At 42.0% G+C, this 19692-nt stretch overlaps 1 protein-coding gene across 6 annotated transcripts in view; it reads left to right on the forward strand.

The window, feature by feature from the left end:
• SSBP3 (single stranded DNA binding protein 3) overlaps positions 1-19692 on the forward strand; it is a 224012-nt gene that overhangs the window by 96317 nt on the left and 108003 nt on the right. The window contains exon 2 of one of the 6 annotated variants that reach the window (XM_084852430.1): positions 8865-9004. The exons of 4 other annotated variants lie outside the window; for them this stretch is intronic. In XM_084852430.1, coding sequence (XP_084708556.1) covers positions 8927-9004 — 78 coding nt within the window. In that variant the 5' untranslated portion in view covers positions 8865-8926. Of the gene's footprint in view, positions 1-8826; positions 9005-19692 lie in introns of those variants that run through there. One more of the 6 variants, XM_084852429.1, reaches the window with a different exon arrangement.

Here is a 19692-nt window from a genome sequence, read left to right on the forward strand (position 1 = left end):
CACAGCATAGCTTATGGCTTCACTGAGTTACTCAAGCCCCTTCGCCACAACAAGGCAGTGATCCATGAAGGGGATATATATATATATATATACACACACACACACACACACACACACACACACATATAGATATATAGATATATATAGATATATATTACTATCAAGAACCAGTAAATACCTTAACATTTTACACTAAACATATACAATTATTCCTGTGATTCCTTCACTTAATCTTCTCAGGTTAAATTATATCCAACAACATATATGGGTTTATAGCATTCTGAACTTTATTATTCCAGAATCCTAGAAAATACCTTTTTTTTATAAAGTCATTCTCCTGTTATCTCCTTTCCTAACCTGTACCAAATTCATCAACTTGATCATAGATCATGTCCCACGTTGTATTAATTTATTCATCAATTGATGAGGGATTGATCTTTTTCAAGTTATAGGAAATACACATTTTTATATGCATTTAAGGTATGTTTTTTTAAGCTGAAAACTGTATCGCTAAATTCAGAGAAGTACGAAAACCAAAGAACAACTGTGTTCCAATCCGTGTATTAGCCCAGGAAGTGCAATTGATGTTGCTTCGCTTAAAAATGTGGACTGAATGAAATCCTTGAACATGTGATCACTGCATCTCATTGTAATAACTCTTTGCTGGACTATGATTTTTAGGACTGCAATATTATTATGTGATCTTAAAGTACATACTTGGAAGTAACTTCCATGGCTACCATTTATTTATTTATTTATTTATTTATTTCATTTCTATATCGCCCAATAGCCGAAGCTCTCTGGGCGGTTCACAAAAATTAAAACCAAAGAACACACAATAAAACAATTTAAAATATATAGAACATTAAAACCACAATATAACAATACAACCACAATAAAACCTAGCAGCAGTGCAGGAGTTTAAAATACAGATTTAAAACAGCAAAGATAAAAATTTAGAAAGCTAAAATGCTAAAATGCCTGGGAAAATAAAAAGGTCTTCACCTGGCACCGAAAGGAATACAATGTAGGCTCCAGGCGAACCTCACTAGGGAGCTCATTCCAGAGCCGGGGTGCCACAGCAGAAAAAGCCCTCCTCCTAGTATCCACCCGCCTCACTTCCTTTGGCAGGGGCTCACGTAGGGATGGCGGAGAATTTCTCCCCGAATCTTCGGGGGGCCGAGCGCCAACGCATTCGGCCCCCCGAAATCGGCGGTGAAATTCTCCGCCCCCCCCGGGACGGGACTTACCTTTGGCGAATGTCCCTCCCGGCAGCGGTTCGGCTGCGGTTCGTCGCGGGCAGGGGCGGTGGCCGGTCTCCCGACTGGCTGCCGCCGCCGCCATTGCAAAAAAAAAAAAAAACTAAAGTAAAAAAAAAAAAGACCCCGTGATAGGCTACGTAACGATTTACGTAGCCTATCACAGCTAGATTTCCAAAGTCAGCCGTGATAGGCTACGTAAATCGTCACGTAGCCTATCATGGGTGACTTTGGAAAAAAAAAAGCGCGTACGCAAATGGCGGCGGCCCATGGGCACCGCCATTTGCGTTCCTTATTTTAGCACGTCTAGTCTACGTAAAGATTTACGTAGACTACGGCGAAAATAAGCCGTAGTACGCGCTTTTTTTTCTTTTTCTTTTTCAAAGTCACCCATGATAGGCTACGTGACGATTTACGTAGCCTATCACGGCTGACTTTGGAAATCTAGCCGTGATAGGCTATGTAAATCGTTACGTAGCCTATCACGGGGTCTTTTTTTTTTTTTTTTTTACTTTTTGTTTCGTGGCCGGGGAGACGGGGCGCTTCTCCCCAGCCTGAATTTCGGCCAGGCGAGGCGGGAAGCCTCCCCCCCTTTGCCTGACCTTCGGGGGGGAAAGCGAAGCGCCTCTCCCCCACCGCGAAGCCAAGCTGCAAAAAGGTAAGTGACCTTCGTACATCCCTAGGCTCACGGAGAAGGGCCGCTGATGATGATCTTAAGGTCCGGGCAGGCACATATGGGAGGAGGCGATCCTTCAGGTAACCTGGCCCCAAGCCGTTAAGGGCTCTGAATGTTAACACCAGCACTTTGAATCAGGCCCGGAAATGGACTGGCAGCCAGTGCAGCTGGAAAAGTACTGGCGTAATATGAGCTCGCATATAAGTCTTACCAATAAGACTTGTTTCCAAGTAAAAATGTATACATGACTTGAGGTCATAAAAACGACTTTGCATTTACTTTCCTGCATAAAAGTCTAAAATGTTAAGACAATGCCAAGTTTTCTACCAGCTGCTGCTCTGTGAAGGATTCATCTTAAATAAATTCATCTTAAATAAATTTAAATTCTTATTAAATAAGAGCAAAAATTAATAAAGGAAAACAAAAATTGTTTGGAAAGGAAAACACTTCTGCAGTTTTTGAAGGTGTGCTGATGTTCACTAGCTGGAATGAGAGATATTTGACTTATGTCATGCTGAATTAAAGCTTTCCTGATAGCCATTTTTACACCATACCAGTTCTGCTAAGAGTGTGAACTGTGGACCAGGAAATGTCTGTTTAAATCTCACCTTAGCCTCTCTTTCTCATCCTACTATAATAATAACAACAATTTATTAGTAGTATATAATAACACTAATTTACCTTGCAGCATTACTGTCAGAGGCGATGTGCCCGATCTCGTCTGATCTCAGAAGCTAAGCAAGATCAGCCCTGGTTAGTACTTGGATGGGGGGCCGCCTGGGAATCAGGTTTCCTGCATTGAGCAGGGGGTTGGAGTCAATGGTCTTGTAGGCCCCTTCCAAATGATGCTATGATTACTAATATGTGCGTAAAGCTCTAAATAAACAGTAACTACTTTTATTACTGTTACTAAAAGGTAGATGTCTTACAAGTTGTATATCTGCAAAATGGAAAACCTTTTTGCAAGTTCTAAATTTTCCAGATTTGGTAATTTTATCCACATTGGTTTAATTTGCATAAAGCTAGCGCTAGACCTTGCTTTGCTTAGTAAAGCATTTTAAAGGACTCGGGTGCTGGTGGACAGGGAGTGGAAAGTGTTTGTGGCATTATGGTGGAAAAGGCCTCAGGCGCCATCACTACTTGTGGTGCCTGCTGGGTCCTAATATCTAGCATTATTTTGGCTATTGTTAGAAGTTTACTGGTGTTCCACCACTGCAGCTAAGTTATGTAAAATATTTCAGACAGCATCATCTGCATTGTCGTTGTTTTAGTCACTGTCCATAAGAACCAATTTAAAGACAATTTAAACTTTTTCTTTATTGGAGCTTCCAAGTCAAGCTTCTGAAGCTATGTGTCTTTGATTTTAAATGAGCTTGAATAATTTTCCAAATCATTGAGTCACGTCAGCTTTCCACCCACAGCACAGCCTCTTCTATTGAATGGAATCATACTTGAAAATCATACTTGAAAATCTAGACATTGTAGGTTTTAGTTGTTGCTTTCCAATAATAATTTTACATATTGAAATACATATATTATTCATTCAGATTTTAGTTCTCTACTTTACTTCATAGTACCATACTTAAAGACTGAGAAGCTGTTTATCCTGGTGGCAACTTTTAAAAATCTAAAATTGCAGCTTAGTTCTTGCAAAGCTTATCCTGATTTAAAGAATATTGTTTAGGAAGAACCAGTGAACCAGGTAAGTCAGCCATATAACTTGGAAGGAGAGTTGCTAGCCCTTCCTCTGCTCCAACCTTTCCATCCCTTTTACCCTGCTGCCACTTCACTCTTTTCTCATGTTTAAAGCAGGGGTCAGGAACCTCTTCCAGCCCAAGGGCCAAATTCAGTTTTTGAGAAGCTCTTGGAAGCTGTATTCCAGTGGTGGGTAAGCCTGAAAGCAAAGGGCAGCAGCCAAAGACAGAAGGGGTGGGGCCAAAAATACAAAAAATGCCAGCATTTTGTAGATTAAAGGAGCAATCCTATGGCCCCTAAACAGAGTCTGGGGGCCATAGGATATTTCAGATTCCTGGATCCAAGGTCAGGGACAGTACTCCAACCTTGGACCTGGGAATCTGAGCTCCCTGCCGTCTCCCCCTCCCCTTCGTAGCCTGCGTGGAGAGAACTGCGCCAGCTGCTACTCCGAGGGTGCAAAAGCCTCAGGGGTGTTCCTGTGGGCAGGGAGGGGACTGGAGGGGCCAGCTTACATCTAGAGGCCTCTCCAGCCTCCTCCCCTCCTTGATGCCTCAGCTAGATGGGCGAAAAAGCCTGTCTAGCTGAAATGCAGAACAGGAGAAGGAACAGAGGCAACCATTACCTCCACCACACCTCCTGCTCTGCACTGGATACTCCGAGTTCATAGGCTTACAAATACCAAGGGCAGATCCCATAGGATTGCACCCTAAAGTAACTAAGTTTTAGGAGAGGCCTTTTAGAATGAGGAAAAAACTGCACAAAACCCAGGAAACCACCAAATGATTGGTGATTGGGGGGAAAATGAGGCAGGGAAGGGGAAGGGGGCATGGCCTGTAGGAGGGCCAGACATGGCCCCAGGGCCTGAGGTTCCCCACCCATGGTTTAACGAGTTACTGATTACATAATAGTAGGTAAGAGAATAGCACATGTGTGTGTGCACGCAGTTTGTTTCTAGCCTTAAACATACCACATGCAGCTTTCACATTATGGCATTGTGTGCCGAACATAGCAGAGTGCTATGGTCACTGTGCATGCAACCACTACAGCAGGTTATGATTGCCACTTGAGTTTTTGCACAGGAACAGTTGATACTTGCCATAGCAAGTGACAGACTGCAAGGCTAGAATAAATGTAGCTCATCAGGTGAATGTGATCACAATATAAGCAAGTTGGGGTGGTGGGGGTGGTAGGTAAAATTCAAAAGTGGTTGCCTACCATCCAAATAACAGTCAAATATTTTATTTATTATTATTTATTATTGCATTTATATCCCGCCTTTTTTCCTCTTGTAAGGAACCCAAGGCGGCTTACATTATCCTCCTCCTCTCCATTTTATCCCCACAACAACAACCCTGTGAGGTAGGTTGGTCTGAGAGTGTGTGACTGGCCCAAAGTCACCCAGTGAGCTTCCATGGCCGAGTGGGGACTAGAACCCGGATCTCCCAGCTCCCAGTCCAGCAGTCTTGCCACTACACCACACTGGTTGTCTGCTCCTCAAACATGGCTCTGATTGACCAAATACCTTCAGAAATGAGGGAAGCTGCTCATTGCAAAGGACTGCACTTCAGATAATAAAACATAGTTTTAGATAACTGGGTGTTTGGGGAATATAATTAATGCTTTGTTCATCCTTTCTTGAATGTGCTCCTACCATATTGCAGAACAGCCAGGAAGAGGGAACATGTACATTCACATTTTCTCTGCGGCACCTAAATCAGATTCTGCTCCTGTAATAACTGCTCCTCCTTCGTTGGAAGTGGTGTGGGGTCAAACGTGTAATTTTTTTCCTATTTGCTTATCCCTTGCTCCTAGGGCTTGCTAGGGCTTGGGTAAGAATTTTGTTTGGTTAAAAATTTTATAAGTACTTACCGAAGGTGCAGATTTCTTCACAAACAGGATGAAAAGAACTTGAGACTAAAAAAAATTGAATGTGGTAGAAAGCAAAACTGGCGGATTTGTCCATCAAAGCAGAGGGCTTTGATTGCTTACCTCTGAAATGTCTGGGTTTGGATCTTGTATATTAAACCAAGTACAACATGGTCCTCTCCATGCTAGGAATAGCTGCGCTTATTGAATTTGGCTAGTGCAGATACGTGAACTGGGTGTTGTTAGGCACTGAAAAGATTCAGGACCCAGGATACAAATTTGTATATATTCATGTCCATATATGCAAATTTAGAAATAATTACTTGGATTTATTCAAATTTCATTGGCGGCAATGCCATCCAATTAATTTCTCATCCAAATAATCTCAAATAAAATTAATTATTAAATTAATTTGCACCCTGACACAGAGCATCCCAAACCAATGGAAAGAAGGTTTTTTCCACTAAACTTAGGGGAAACAATTTGGAGTGGGTGGGGTTGCAGCATGTGGGAAGGGGAAAGTTTCCTCCCCAGCTTCAATCCGCCTTGAAAATTGTCCTCTGCATGGCAATTAAGCTGAGATAAAAACCTTCCATTGGCACCAATGGACACTCAGGGTTCTATGGAATAGAACCGGGGCTTTGGGAAATCGATTTGGGGCAGGGGCCCAAGCCTAGCAATGTTCCTGAGATGAACGTTTTGTTCAGTTTGTTTTGTGAGCGTAGCCTGCAAAGGTTTGAACAAGGATGGACTGGCCTTGGGAAACAATGGCCTGAACTGAGAGCTCTGCCTGCTGGATGCAGAATCATAGAGTAGCGTAAAAAGAAAAGCCAGTTGGCCCTGCCTCTATTTGGGTAGTCAACTATCCTCTCTTTATTCCCATATGCAGGGTCTTTTCTGCTCGCTCTTTTCCTCCATCCAGAGAGGTTTCAGTATAGTCATGGCTTCTGGAGCTATATTGTTTTAGAAGAGTTGCCAAATCTTCCCCAAATGTATTTTTCACTTGGAGAAGTTTTATAGCAGCAAGTGTTTCTTAAACTGCATTGATGTTGTTTCTTTACAAGGACTGTTACCCCCCAAAAGTAAGTGATATGTGGTTTCTGGGTCATTTTAATGAGTTTTTTCTTGTTTTGGGTTTGGGGGTTTTGGGGGTGAAGGTTGCCTTAAGGTAAAATCTGTGATAATGCTTTTTTTTTTTTTTAGCTTAGATGATCATTAATGAATCCAGGCAAGGTTGTTGTGGTAGAGGCAATACAAAAGCGACAGCCTGAGGGAAGATTGAAGGGCTCTTCTCCTCAATGAGAGAGCCTTTAGAATTCACATGGTCCCTTTGTAAAGCTTAGCAGGGTGCTGTACTAATAAAAGGCCCCTGGCTTCTGATGTCACTTCCTTTTTCTGTGTGAAAAACTTTTTCCCATGGTGGGAGATGCTGGGATTTCAGCTAAGTAATTGCGTGTAGGCTTTTTGCTAAAATATGCTACTTTATGTTGAAAGATTTGTAGCATCCCTCTTCCTCCTCACCTGCACACCCCCAAAAATGACTGAAGGAAGAGTTTTATTTTTATTTTCGTATTTAAAATAAAACATGCATTAAAGGTCTAAGAGACATTTTCTCAGAAAACCTTTCAGTCAGGTTTATCAAAAAATTAGTACAATCCATATTACTATTGGTAAGTTCATTGGAGGCATCACCAGGACATTCTTGTGGTAATCCAGCTGTCTCTTTCTATTGGCCTCACATTTTCATAAAGATCAAAGGAGGCAACAAGACTGAGGGTAGAATGGAAATGAACTGTCCCTTTATTTTTTTATTATCATCATCATCAGTAATAACAATAGTACTAATAATTAATAATAATTAGAGTACGTTATGGCTGACATCCTTGGAAGAGGCATATCCCCCTCATCATTTTCCCTTCTTCTGTAGTCTCTTTTATGATTGCCAGATTAGTTTGATATAATGAATTTCTGAGGGCTGTCTCAATATCGCTTTTCTTTTTAGTTGATCCTTTTAATTAATATGGCTCTAGACCTTGGTGAAGTATACTACCAAAGGAAAGGGCTTGACTTTGTCATTACTCACCCATTTTCTTGTCACATTTGTATAGTTTCACTTTTTCCCTTCCAGAATCAGGACAGATATCCTGTTGAATTTGCCTTTCTGAGATTTCAGAGATGGTGTTATCCCCCTTGTCTTGCCTCGTCACCGTCTCTGTTTGTGACATAAACAAAGAATTGGAACCTGCACCCCCACCTTCACAAGCAGGGCTTCTCTGCCTGGCCTGGTCCTAGCTTCATCCAGAATTCCAAGACAGATGTATCTCATACTTTTCATGAAGTGAGCTCAGCAGGTTGCATGTGTGGTATGGTAGTATACCAGTTGTATCATCATCTTTCCACACCTTTGTCCTCTACCATTTGGGGCCCTTGGCAAACCCTTCGTAATTCTGCCAATCCTCCCTGCCAGTGCAACCAAAGTAAATGTGAACACAAGTTAGTTTTGTGCCAATTAACTTTGATTTTTTAAAAGTCATGTTATTGTTACAGATAATTTGTTGGATGTGATAGTTCTGTAGTGCTGAATGAGTTTGGTATCAAAATCTCCTCTTGAAAAGCTGCACATCCCCTCTAATACTACAGATGTCTTGCTAGGGTGAGAATCTGGTTGACACAGTAGTGGAAACCTTGACAACTACACGATGCCTTTTGAAAAGTGAAACAAGACGTCCTTGGCTAGCACAAACTGAAAAAATGTAATTATTTGTCCTTGGAAGCCTCATATTGTGTGTGCATTGCATAGATGAATCTGTACAGACTTTTCCTCCCTTTTGTAACCATAAATTGGACATAATTCATCCTATTTTCCTTCAAGTGCGCACAGTCCCTATCCTCCTTGAGTCTGCCGAAGAGTTAATCCAGTTTATGAATTGTACTGCTCTATTTCATCTGCCTTATTGTGAAAGCACCTATATCCTCCTACCAGTTGTCTGAAATCTGCCCATCGTCCATGCCAAATTAGTTTCTTGCTTTCACCAAGCATGAAGAAAGCACCCAGTTTATTGCAGATAGCACTGAATTACATGGTAGCTTACATCAGATTTACCCCCCTGGCCCTTTGCTCTGGTTGACCTACTTCAAAAGGTCTTGAGCTATTGGAGACTGGCATTTAAGTTCCTGCCCAGAAATCAAGCTGGGCTGCTGGAGCAGGAATTCACACTTTTATTTTCCTGAGAATGCATTGAAAGTGTGTCTGTTCATTTTTCCCATGTGCTGTCTTAAGACCACGGATTTATCTAGGATGTGTAGCAGTGGTGAAACATTTGTGGTTAATATCTGTAATGCCCTCTGCTTTTGTCTTCTCTGTTCAGGATAATGAACAACTTTATACTACATAGCTAAACCAGAGATGGGCAAGACATGATGATCCAGGATGGTGTTTGCTCCTGTGGTCCTAGTGGGTTTCTCGCTTACAGCATCAGAGGTTCTGCGGCAGACCCTTCAGTGGAAGGCATGGCAATGCTCATTAGATAACAGGCTTCACATGGCGTACCAACAGCCCGCCATAACCTAGAGCAGTGCTTCTCAAAAGTTTTCAAGTGGGACCCACCTGCAAACTTCCTAAACCTTTTGGGACCGACTTACAAACTAATGGCACCTTTCAAGCGCTACTTTCCCCCCACTACAACAGAAAATGCAAGACAATCACAGCAGCATTTTAACACTGAATACTGAACTTACATTCTTCTTTTTCATTTTGAATGTTTCTATAGATATATAGGCAGTGTGTATTTGAATAGAATTTAAGCATGGCATGGAGGGAGGGAATCTGTCTCTTAAAGAGGTAGATGCATGAAAGAAACAGTCCCTGGAAATGGGTGTGTGGAAACCCCTCACAACCCACAGTTTGAGAAGCACTGTCCTAGAGGGAAGATGGAATCACTACTTTATCCTCTTGACGCTACGAATGTATATGCACTTGTTTGGTAGTTTGTTGGCAAGTAAAAATGGCCTCCAGCTGGCTGACACGGACGTTTTCCTAAACTGTGCAGTATTGATGGTGGTATTGCCTCTAGAGATGTGGAATTTCCAGAAATTTTGATGCCATGGTAAAAATATATTTTGCCGTTGTTCTGAGGGGTAGGGAAAGAAACAGAAATTTGGGGAGAAATTGAAACGAGCAATACTTTACAAATGTAAACTCAATTTACTGCTTAAACAACATAAATGCATCATTATGCATGCTTAGCATATAAAACTGCAAATGTATACTTGGCATATAAAATGGAACTATGTGGCTTATTTATGAAATTTTAAAATAAACATGTCTTAGTTTTGCAAAGCAAAAGTACAAATATACCGAATACTAGAGAAGGGAGAGCTGTAAACTGCTGCACCCTATGCTATGGTTTACCTTAAGGACAGGTATCTTAGTTTTTGCCGTCTGAGTAGGAGAGAAAAAGTTGAAAATAGAAATTACAGATATTATGGTAAACAAAAGGAATATTAAGGGCTTGCAGCATGTTTAATTTCAAATTAAACATAATGCACGATTTAAGAGTTTAATATTGTTATAATCAACATGCACACATTGGCTGTATTCTCACAGAAAGGTAAGCCATTTCTGGTTTGTTTAGCTGGTCCCTCTTGCAGGAGGAGCCAGGTGAGACTGAACAGCTCATTCACGTTAAGCTAGGATTCTCTAGAATCCTCTAGAATTCTGGATTATTGTTCTGTGCAAATACAGCCTTTATAGCATATTAATTTTGGATAAAAATTACTAACGTTTAAACAATAACATATTCTTCAAGCATCACAAGTCTCTAATCAGAATCAGTTTGTAAAAGGTTAATAACTTCTGATTCTGAATTTGAGCTTTCATTTTTATCTTTATAAGCTTCAGAAAGCTTGAGGTTTGCACGGATTGAGACAAGCTTCTCTATTTCACATGTTTATTTCTTGCTTTGGTGTAGTTTCAGAAATGGACCCGTTTCTTTCACATGCCATAGTAAAACTTAGTCTGAAAAGCATTTCATTATTTCCAAAAGAGAAATATTTCATAGGAGCATTTTTCAGTGTTCCCCCAAATTTCCAAATTTTCCATTGGAAGTATTGAAAAAATAATAATTAAACAAATCCTGGACGGTGGTGGAATGGAGAAAAAGGCATAGATCCCAAGTACTTCTTATTCCCTTTGTGGCTACATATGGCTATAAACACCATATCCTGGTGGTTATTCTGTATTGTAAGTGAACATAGTTAAATTGTGCAAGGAAGTAAGGATGAGACACACTTGCATCTACTTGATCCTGCATCAGTCATCCTGTAGTATGTCAATGTCTTTGTGTGTAGCAGCAGTCCAGCCCTTTGACACTTCTTGCCATTCTAGCTCTGGTGCTCTAGACTGTTTCTGGTTTGGCATGGAGCATATTTTCCCACCCTTACCTATTAGGAACAGCTTTTCATTCTTGTCTTGGAGCTGCTAGGTTCAAATGCTGCATTCTGGAGTGCTTTGTGCCAGCTGCAGCAGCTGTTGCTGCAGTGCTTAAAAGGTACCGCCTTAGGCAGAGCTAAATATTCTGAGGGCATAGTTGCGATCTCAATGATTCAAGCTCCATATGGCTCAAAGGGATTAGTCAAGACTGGTCTTGAGGATTAACTGGGGGGAGGGGAGGGGGTGTGGAAGGAGGGGAAAGTTGCTGAGACGTTAGAGAGATTTAGAAATCTTGGTTTAGGAACCAAATCGGGTGACAGAGCTATGGCAGGGAAGTGTGTGTGTGTGTGTGTGTGTGTGTCTGGAGGTAAAAGAGAAGCAAACTACAGGCTAGCACCTTGTACTAAGTTGCATTCCAAGTGGACATGTCTGCCAGGAATTACTTGCACAACAGTTTCTTTCTGTTGTTAGTGTAGTGTTTCTTGATACCTGGATAAATTTTTCTGGATAAAAATTCTGCTAAATAAGTATATATTCTCAGTCAGCAATGGGCAGACATTCTCCCTGCATCTAAAGCATAGCCAGCTGATTTTTCCTCTAGGGGTAGTATCCAGGACTCACAGTCTACTAGCACCAATTACATTGCACTGTCAGGAATGACCACTAGTGCATTGGGAAGCTAGCATTTCGTAGTGCAACCTTGGAAACTAGTTTAGACTAGCCCTACTGGAATGGGACAGTTCAGAAGAGCTCCCTTTACACAAGCATCGCTGCCTTTTACTATTCTGAACGAGATACTTTGGGCTAGTTTCCATCAAGCTTCCTCTTGCGCTAGCAGAAATTCCCTCTAGCGTGAAGGCAACACTGCTCCTGGTGTCTATCTCTTTCCTTCTCCTAGTCAGTCAGGGCTCAGGATGGGATCATACCTTCTGGCCAGCGGTGATGCTTATGGGATTTCCACTGTACCTGTCAGCTGAAGGGCAGACTGTATCAATAAATTTTTGTGCATACTAATCCCTCATTCAGGACCTTATTGCTGCCCATATATTCGGGTGGGTGTGAGGGTCTTTGTGATGAATGCTGCACAGGGCTGATGGATGTATCTATAATGGTTGCTTATACTATCAGAGCACACAGTTTGAAAATCACTGTGCTGGTGACTTTCTGTAGTATTTCATGTTCTACTTCTCCACCCTCCCATCTTTCCTTGTACTTCGAGGTGCTCTGCAATTTTCACAGCATAACAGCACAATCTATTGAATGGGAAGAAGGAAGATATATACTTGCTTTAAAAGTCTAGGCCTTAGCCCAACAATCATACTCTCGTCTTGCTTGCTTTTTGTTCTTGCTGCCATAATATTCCTCTCTTCCTCTGGTGAATACATAATAGTGTAAGAAACACTAAGAGCTTCCCCGGAATCCCCCATTTGACATGCACTCCCTTGGAAATTATACAACTAGTAAAATCTTTCACTCCTAATTTGTAAAGATTACAATATTTGTGAAGAACCAAGATGATCTTAGTTTTAAGAAGATTTTTTCCCCAGGAAGCTTATTCAAACTCACCTCTTAAATGAACATAATCCCCTTTGGCTCTTTAAAATTAAAAAAAGAAGAAGGCAAGAATGGGTCTTCCCTTCAAACATACAGCAACAAAATCTCATGTACCACTTCTAAGGCAGTATACCTTTTTTTCTTTGTAAGGGTGTGGTGTGAAGAAATAAGGCACAGGGCCACCAAAGAGAGAATTCACCCTGCCATTATGAAAGAGGCCCCTTTGCCTTTAGTTCCTTTTTAAAACTTCTAAAACAAGTTCTTTTGTTGCTTGGCCACTGCTGCCGTGTAGCACAACATGACTATCGAGTACACCTCATGAGTTAACATGGCTCAAAAGATTTGACCTGGGCAGAGATAGAAAACGTTGGTGGTTGGTGGCTGAAGGAGTTGATAGTGCCATAGTTGTATAGGACATTCTACTTGTGTGGCACAGTCAGTCCTGCTTATCATTCTTCCTCCTTACTGTTCACCTGACAGGTTTAAGCAAGGTCTCAGCAGCAAGTTGTGACAAAAGCTTTTCCACCCATTGTGTAATTTGAAGGCAAGTGAAATCAGAGTTCGATAAGTCACTCAGGCAAGCACTCCACACCACACTTACTGTCAAGAACCACATTGCCAGAATCATAAAAACTAGGTATGCGGTGAGGTATGGATCTACTGGCCCTTGTGTCTGCCCATTACATTAAGATTCTAGTGAAATGTACTTGTCCGTCTCCCTGGTTCAGGAAGGCTTTGCGCTGGAGTTTGCAGCTCTAAGAGAGCTGTTGCTTAAGAACTATGCTGTTCAAACAGGGCTTCTATAGGAGCTGGAGGCCCTGATTCAGGCATGCACTCCCCTTCTTCTGAGTAGACTGACTTGCTGCTAGCTTGGTGTATCGCCCCTGCATTGGGCGTTGAACTCTTAGATTAGAGGTGCCAAGATAGTGATAAATCAGACTCAAAGGTTTACTTACAAGGAGTACTTTATTGGGTAACTTACAGCACACAGGCATACCCAGTGGTTGGATCAGACAGCTTCTCTGAACCCCAAGCCATTGGGTACAATGGGTCTTCTACTCTGCATGTTGGCAATAAGGCAGCATAGCACTAGCAAGCACCCCTAGCGTTCATTCCCAGCTTAAACTAACAGCACTTGGTTCTCAAGCAGAGCCACCTGTAGCTTTAAGGTAAACAAACCCTGCTTCTCAGGCACATCAGTGGTAAGACATTCTCCTCATTAGCAAGGATGTTCTGAGAAGGCTGTTATCGGCTTTTTGACTCATCTGCACATGCTCAGAGGCTTACTAGCAAGGGAATTGCACCAATAATGACTTAAGCAAGTATTATGGATCTCTAGGCCCCTCTAACACTATAAATGACTTGGCTACGCTCCTGGGGCCAATACACTTGGTACTTTGCTTATAGTCCTGAGGGTCCTGCCTGGCACACTGCCTCCTCTATTCCTGTGATGAGGGTGAATGAAGTGGGGGGAATCTAATAGCCAGCCAGAAAGGAAGAAACTAAGGAAGTTTCCATTCCTGTGCTGTCATGTTGCTGTCAAAGGCTCCTCAGTGTTGTTAGGGGATGCAGGAGTCTACTGTGGGGGAGGTCCTTCCCCCCCCCATTCATCCTGGGAAGGGCTAGACCCTGACACTGCTGTATCCGAGTGGAATTGTCACCTGTGGAGCATTGCCAGTCTAAAGAGACAAGTAAAGATGGAGATTTTCTCTATTTTTAATAAGATTCTGCTAATTTGTGTTGTTAAATTGTAAGAGAAAGACTAGATATTGCTGGCTTTGGATTGATTTTTCTCCTATAAGAATCGAGGGAAGGCTTTGTAAATACTTTAGAATTCATACCTCATCATGGCTTCTAATATGAGCTGGGCAATTCTTCTGAGCAGTAAAATTCATTACAAACCCCATGTAGGGACTGCCAGAAAACATTTCTATGTAGCAGCAACTCTGTGCAGGCTCTCTGTAAGATGCTTGCCACATGGATTGGGCCTGTTGTGTTGAGAAGCAGTCATGAAGAATGTGAGGTGCACAACTATGGGAGATTGTCCTTGCAATCAGACCTAGGTACACGATAAGTACTTTACAAAAATTATGACTACTGAGTGCAGCCAGCCGATGCTATGTTTTGCTGGTTTTTGTGTGGAGACTTGATTTGAATTGGCCCTTAGTCGATCAGAAATGTTTGTCCATTTAAAATTACTTTCAGGCCACCTTTAAGGATGGAATCCCTCCAAGGTAGTGTACAAGATAAGACATAAAATTCAATAAAAACAGAGCTTACACAAAAAAGCAGCACCCCAAAATTTAAGAATGCCAGGAAAAACAGGTGGAGCTTTTTTGAAGACCTTGAAAGAAGAGGCCTAACACACCTCCAATGGAAGCTCACTGGTGCCACTAGCAAAAAGGCCCTCTCCCAACCTAACTGTCTTTGGTGGTGGGCAAGTGAGAAGGGCCTTTGTTGATGACCTCAGAGTGTGGCAGGCTGTAATGGCAAAGGCATATTTTAAGTAACTTGCATCAGTAAGGGAGAACTGTAAGTCAGCTGGCTTTCTGTAGACTTCATGTAAAAGTTCCATTGATAGATACCGTCCGCCAAACCTTACTGTCTCTTTGGACTGAGCCTTGCCATATCAGGTGTGGAGGAGAAAAGATTGGCATTTTTTTACAGTAAATATTCAAAGAAAGGGTGAGTTGGAACAATAATAGAAAACAGCTGAGAGCAGCCAGCAGTTAATGCAGCGGCCATGTTGACCCTTTTCACCTCAATTTAAGGCCTTTCCCTCTTGTTGGTGTATTTAATACTTATCAGCGGTGTTTTGTAGACTATATTACAAAACCACTTGCTAAAAATGGTAATTTTATGTTAACCTGACACACGTTTTTGTTCGAGGACAGGGAGGATCCCCCCTCCCTTTAAAAAAGGGCTAGCAGGGAGAAAGCTTTTGTAGAAAATGTACTCTTCACAGATCAGTAGGCAAGCCAATTATGGGTCTTTCTGAAAGCATGCTCACCAGTTGTGCCTGAGAGGGGATTTATTTAAACATGGAGATGGTGAAGGGGGGAAGGAGGCGGATGGGGGGGGGGGAGACGTGTTACAGCTCCTCTCTAGGTATACAATGCCTATTTGAATATCTGTGAAAGGTTACAGCAGCATTTGAGAAAAGGGGTTTTATATTATTGCACGAAGATGGTGGCCATGTAGCTGTCAGCTTTTTGTCTAAATGAAATGGGCATCTTGTCAGGGGCAGGCAGATGGTGCTCACCTGCTCTTGGGCGAGCTCTCCAGCAGTCACCATATAACAGACAGCTGCTAGCAGTAAAATAGGCTTAAGCAAATGTGATATTTTGGCATTCAAGTGCAATAAGAATGGGAGAAAGTCTTTAGTGTATGTATTCCTTCCCCCCCCCCCCCAAGAGATGGTATATAAAACACTGACCTCTTGGCAAAATATTCCATGTCCTAATTTTTGGTCGCATGCTGGAGTGCTTCCAGAATAGTGCCCTCAAATCATATTTTCTCTCTTCATTTGTCTGCTGTTGATGATAATTGTAGCACCCCACACTTCAGTATGCAGCCAACCAAACTTCTTCCCCCATCCCTTGTGGCATTCACACCTCACTCAGAAGTCAGAGGCAATAGCTGGCTAAATGCAAACATAGTAAAAGATACCATTGAAGCTTAAAGCTCTAAAGCTTATTCAAATTTTTCATCCGCAAACCTTCTCAACTTTTCCCCAAGGAATTCCTCTTTCAGAATGATGGGGGCTATTTTAGATGCTGGAAATTCCTCATACTGCAGCTTTTGTAGTGCCTTTTCTGGTTTCTCACACCCCCTGTTCTACCCTGAGGACATACAGTGCAACATAATTTATCACAGCTACTTGGGACATATGATTATGCAAATTCTCCCTGTGTGTGTGTGCGTATACCTGCATGCAAAAAGTAGAGAGGTAGAGGAGAGGTGGCATAAAAAGAAAACTGTGCAAACTCCACCCACTTTGGTCTTTGGCTCCACCAACCATTGGATCTGGATCTGCTTATCATGAATCATACGCCACAACTGACTTTTCCTGTGGGTCAGCAGCCCTTCTTCATAGAGAAAAATTTCCCCACCACTGGCTTAAACTGTGCTTATCTTGTAAGCATTTCAATATTACATACAATTGTTCATCTGTTGCATTTCATGGCCATTTGTTCCCACCGTTTACAGTTCTCTCTCTCTCTCTCTCTCTCTCTCTCTCTCTCTCTCTGTGTGTGTGTGTGTGTGTGTGTGTGTAATTATACCTACCTGTCAACTGAAGATAATTGATGAAGCAGTCCATGAAAGCTTACTCCATAATACATATGTTAGTCTATTGCAGCAAAACAACAAAAAGAGTCTTCTGGCATCATAATGATTAGCAAGGCCAACCCTTTGGAAATAGTTTAAATACTGGCTGTGGGATATTCATTCATTCATTTCATTTATATCCCACCTTTTTTCCTCCTGAAGGACCCCAAGGCGGTGTACTTAGTCCTCCTCCTCTTCCATTTTATCCTCACAACAACAACCCTGTGAGGTGGGTTGGGCTGAGAGTTTATGACTGGCCCAAAGTCACCCAGTGAACTTCCATGGCCAAGTGGGGACTAGAACCCGGATCTCCCGACTCCCAGTCCAACACTCTAGCCACTACACCACACTGGCTCTCAGTACGCTAAACATTAATGCTCTCAGAAGTTCCTGTGTGCCTTTCACAGTCCAGCTTGCTTTGGGGCAGTTCTTCACAGCCTCTTTATAATTCCTGCATATGTGATTGCACACATACAGGCCAAGAATCAGAACCTTTTTTGAAAGCTCAGATCTACTGTAGGAATAGTAAACATTTCCCTCTTGACTAGGCGTTTTAATACCTTCAACAAAAGTTGAAAGTTGGAGCTATTTTTTGTTCTGCTTTTATAATAGTTTGTTATATGTGGTTCCGCAAGGGGAGCTTTTTCTATTGATGTCTCCAAGAGCCCAGTTGAGTGTATTGCACATTTTTGTTTAACTCCATGATTGTGCTGTTTTGTGTTTATTTAAAAAAAAAAAAAAAAGGAAGAAGAAGAATCTTAGAAAAGAATTGGATTTTGGAGAGCTCCATCTTCTGGATTCATCTCATGCAGCTTTTATGTTTAAACATAAAGAGAGATGAAATGCGAGTACATGTGTATGTCCAGACGGGAAGTATGCTGATCAGCCATGTGGCTGAGCGACCCTTGGTAATTGCAACATGGCAGTAATAGCACATGAAGTGAGAAGTGTTGCAGGGAGTGAACGCCCATCTGCTTTAATACTCACAACTTTGCAGAAACTCTGGTAATTTACCTCTCCCAACAGCTTTGTTGCCTCGCCTTTTCTTTTGTTTTAAAAACTCTGAAGATTGAGCTGTAAGCTTTTTCTTTAACACTTGTGTAAGTAACAGAAGATACAGGTCCAGAGGGAGCCAGTACAGCAGGGAAATGAGGCATAATTCCTCTATCAGAGTAGTATTGGAATGAAACTATAGTGTAGGGTGTGAGAAGAAATATTGATGGTGTCAGTTGTCATGCCAGTAAAACCAAACAATACTGCCTGATATATTAATAGTAGATTAATTGTTCTAAAGCCATTGTAGAATCTAATGAAAGTTTTATATATTTATTTTATATAACTTTTTTGGCAGGTGGAGCCCTTAAATGGCTAGTATTGATTGTTGGATTAGAGCCTAGTGTTTGCTGCTGTTGGAATTATTAGACGAGAATTTATAGTTAATTAATACCTGTGTATTTGCATCATTTTCAAGCCTGCTAATTGCATGTGCCTGGATGAAACCCATTTTGAGTCCTTTTAAAACATTTAGATTGCATGTTGTGCTGGCAGATTGGCATAGCCAAATCTACACAGTGTTGGTTTTCCTTGTTTGCAATTGTCCATGATTGTGGGGCAGGGGAGTAATCCTCCTAGGTTGTTGTGGTACTGAATTGTGGTTTCCATGGAGTACAATCCAATGTGGGAAGCTGGCCTTGGGACTAGATGTTAGGGAAAGGGGTGGGGCAAGCCTTGGACCCTCTTTGGCCTCGGCCAGAGAGAGGAGAGTTACTCCCACCCTGTTTCTTCACCACTTTAGCTCCTGGTTCTCTACCTGAACCATGGAGCTACATCTTTGGTTTCCTCCTTACTTTGCCTCTTTTCTGGCAGCTTTCCAGCCATACCTACTTCTTGTCTCTCTTACTTTTTCTGTGAGTAGGCCCGTACTCCTGAGCAGGTTATAACTTATGAGGAGGCTTCTCTCTGGCTGAAAAAATTGGCTACCTGGGGGGAGCTTGTTGTCCACTACCTCCACCATTGCGTGGCTGCTTCTCATATGGCCTCAAGGAGAAACCTATGAGGCCCAGTGGGACAAGGCAGCAAGGCTGGTGGTTGCAGCATCGTGGATTGCTCCAAGTGAGCAGCTTGCTTCTGTGTAGGCAGGAGGTGGCCTTATGAGCTTTTGTCTCTAGTGTACCCCTCCCAATCTTCACCCACCTTGCCCAAAGAATGAAGACCCCTAAAGGGCCAAACACCTGGCCTGAAGACAGGTGTTCCTATTTATTTATTTATTCATTTCATTTCTATACCACCCAATAGCCGAAGCTCTTCTAGAGGCTGTAGAAGAAGTTTCTTCTACAGTCTGTGGCCTCCTGCCTCCATTTTTTCATAATGTTTTTACCCCTTCAGTACAGGAGTTTTCCTGTCAACGTATTATACACAATAGTTCTGGAAAGCAGATCTCATTAGGTTGATAGTGTGTATCAAAACTGCAGTGTTTAGTAGGAGAGGCACATGTAACATGGCAGAAATGCACAAATACAAGGCACCAAATATGAGTTTCCTGTGCTTTAGGCAAAACGTATTTTGAACCTGACATGTCATGGCACCCAACCCAAAGTATTTTATTTGGCTTGATTATTGCCATACTGTTGATTCCCCTTGTGCCATAAAATAAGTGTACCTGTTTTCCTCCTACATTCTTAAGCTTGGGAGCAGCGTCCATCCATTAAGGGGAGGGAGGGGGGTAGAAAGCAGTCAGCTGCTATAACATGCGAATCTCTTAAAAAAAACTTGTCTGTCACTAGCTTTTATGACAAACAGATAAAATGCTAAAAGTTGCAAGGGGAGCTAAGCAGCTTAACGCTTTTGAGTTGAATTTTCTAGTCATCTGGCTAACAGAATGA

Source organism: Heloderma suspectum, chromosome 4, assembly GCF_057233095.1.
Source record: "Heloderma suspectum isolate Gila_16-S chromosome 4, 16-S_ref, whole genome shotgun sequence".
In the NCBI taxonomy this organism is placed as follows: domain Eukaryota; kingdom Metazoa; phylum Chordata; class Lepidosauria; order Squamata; family Helodermatidae; genus Heloderma; species Heloderma suspectum.